The sequence below is a fragment of the Jatropha curcas genome, chromosome 1 (genome assembly GCF_041381405.1).
Source record: "Jatropha curcas cultivar XTBG-Jc1 chromosome 1, XTBG_Jcur_1.0, whole genome shotgun sequence".
In the NCBI taxonomy this organism is placed as follows: Eukaryota; Viridiplantae; Streptophyta; class Magnoliopsida; order Malpighiales; family Euphorbiaceae; genus Jatropha; species Jatropha curcas.
In genome coordinates this window covers 7077171-7079991 of record NC_143151.1, presented here as the reverse complement: position 1 = coordinate 7079991, position 2821 = coordinate 7077171, and the positions used below count along the sequence as shown (strand labels likewise).

Below are 2821 nucleotides of genomic sequence, written 5' to 3'. Positions count from 1 at the left end.
AAGTTTCTAGGGAAAAACCAGGTCCTGCTGGTTTAATTCTTACATATATATATAGAGAACAGAATCATTTTGCAAATTCATTGGCTAGAATCATTTTGCAAATTCGTTGGCTAAAAAGGGAGTTGAAACTCACGGAGATTTTCTTGCTTGGTTATAATGATGGAAGGAACAATATGTAAATCTTTTGGACTGCAATTTCTCAATATGATTGGTTGTGAAGAGACTTTGCAGCAAGTGGACTGTACCTGCATCTGGTTTTGTATGTTTTTTTATTGTTGCGACAATTTAATTATTAGTTTTATTAACAGTTTTGGATAATTTCTGATGTTTTCCGGTTTGATTTTTATGATATTTTGACTAGATGTTTTTTATTTAATTTATTCAGGTTAGATTATGTGTAAATGAGAGGTCTAATGACTTGGGATAGTATTTGGATAAAATAAGTTTTTCCTAGACAATATAATTCAATAAAAATTATTTTTGCTGATAAAAAAAAAAAAGACTCTTTTTGTTAATATATATTTTTGTACAATCAAGTGAATGAGAAATTTAGAAATAAATACCAAATTACTTTGTGAAATTATTGAAATTTCAAATGGATAATTATTTATGGGAAGTGGTAGCTGGAGCCTGAATGACTGGAGAACAAGCATATGTCCCTTACAAATTTTAATTAAAACAAAATTCTCTTTAACAAACAAATCAAAAATTTAAAGTTAAAAAAATTCAAATTTAAAATTTCAGTTCTAATCGCATGCTTAAACCTTTCAAAACAAATTTTCTAAAAATGTAAATATTTCTGAACTCTAATTTGGTAAAATGCATTAATTAGGAAATTCTTAAAAAAATGAAAAAATAAATTAAAGTAAAATTAAAATAAAACTTTATTTTAAATTCTCATTCACACATAAATTATTAATTAAAATTGATGAAAACAGGAGAAGACTAGCAGTCACTGTTATTCAATTACTGAAACAGTTGGACAAGTACAATAATATATGTCCTTTATTTGACGTAATACATATGCAATAATAATACTTAGTTCTGGATAAGGTTTCCAAAATTTGTTTGTCCAAAACTTGGAATATTGTAGATCTTCTTCTTCTTATACAGCAAAATTCCCATCTCTCCTATTATTTGATTAACGTTAGATATAATATCCTCCTTACCATCTTCCTTCTGCAATCTAACTTTTGTTTTAAAATTTCCCTTCTTATCAGCGTTTTGAATTCCTTCAGAAAGGTCACCCCAGTTGTTCTCACGAGTGATTATATCAAGCTTCGGTTTAAAACTTCCATCAATCTTATCTACTATCTTATTCTCAATAGACTTAAATCGGGCTGCTTCTGAAACCATCTGAATAATACAAACAAGAGACTTAGCAACGTCTTTTAACGCTGTCGATTTATGGAGTGTATAGATGTGAGAGTCTAATTGCCCGATTCCTAAATCTACTGATTCTCGATCTCCTCCTTGAGCTTTGAGAGAGTCGTAGCTACCTGTAATTTTTATGGCGGTTTGCTTTGTGTCTTTGAAAAGATGAGTTTGTGCATCCTTCAATTCAGTCGGATCGTTAAAGAAATAAGATTTATCTCCCACTTTATAAGCCAAAACATATGCATTAATAACATTTAATCCTAACGTGATTTCCTTCTTCCCTGAATTTATTATATTGACTAAAAGATATTTGGCTTCTTTTGAAGCTGTGGAGCGTAACACTGGTACTCCATTGCTAGTAGTGCCAGAAGACAATTTTTTTCGAAGATCTACCATAAGCTGCTTGTAGTCAGTCTTATCATCACCGGGGATACGAGTAATGGTAAAGCTTACAGAGGGAATTGCATCGGCTGTGTAGTTATGAATTGCAGATGGGTTAATAACCCTAGCCAATCCAAATATAATAGTCCAGCATAACCATGTTGCCACTACAAGCCAGACCTTCATATTTCCTTCCATATTTCACCTGTCAAAAATTATTACAAATGTTTATATCAACAAAAGATAGATAAGATAGTTACTTACAGATGAAGCATGTAATAAGACAACAAAAACAGTAGAAAATGCAGTAGAGATGTTCGGAAATATTTTGAGAAAAGCTTCATAAATACTTACAAAACAGAAAAGAAGCGAGGAAGAGATGGTTTCTCCTAGTGTTTCATATCATCTGCTTTTATAGGAGATTGGAACTGGTGCCATTCTCTCATCTCTCATTTTTTTAGTCATTTTATGAAATGGAGGCTGAATGATTACTAGAAAGTAATCTTGATGCCCATACACCAAGTGAATCCCATAAAGTTATTTTTTGTAATTGAGAATATATATTATTGTCTTTTTATTATTTTTGTTATAATGAATTTGTTAAAGTAAATACTGATTATTTTTTACCCTTTGTTATGCCTATATACATATTATATTTCAATTTCAGATTTAGTGATTTAATATTGAAGCGTCCATTCCATGGTTTACAAGACTCGACATGCCATTACAGCCTTTGGTTTACAAGACTCGACATACCATTACAGCCTTTTTTCTGAGACGATCAAAGGAAACTGTCCGCCTTTGCTTGTCATCTGGGAGGACAGGGAAATTTTTCCTCTTCATTCTAAAACGACAGATATTTTTCCCTTCTCTCGTATGAATATCAATTGACTCATCTGTGTCCCGCACGCACGACCAGTGTATCATAATTGACAGAAAATGAAGCTTCCTTAGTGAACTGCACCGACAACCTTTTTCCATGCCTCTACTTGCTCATCTGAGTAAATTAGGGATTATTTTTCTAATCCCTAATTTAATTACGGTGTTTATTGAAAAATTCAAT

The 2821-nt window shown here is 31.4% G+C and overlaps 1 protein-coding gene across 1 annotated transcript; it reads right to left on the bottom strand.

The window, feature by feature from the left end:
• Window positions 1-925: 925 nt before the first annotated feature.
• LOC105637077 (ribosome-inactivating protein cucurmosin) lies at window positions 926-2264 on the bottom strand. The gene is made up of 2 exons (XM_012220470.4): window positions 2113-2264; window positions 926-1963 (listed from the first exon to the last, which is right to left on the bottom strand). Exon 2 carries the CDS (start codon window positions 1954-1956, stop codon window positions 1039-1041), a length of 918 nt encoding a protein of 305 aa, XP_012075860.1. The 5' UTR covers window positions 1957-1963; window positions 2113-2264; the 3' UTR covers window positions 926-1038.
• Between the last annotated feature and the right edge of the window lie 557 nt (window positions 2265-2821).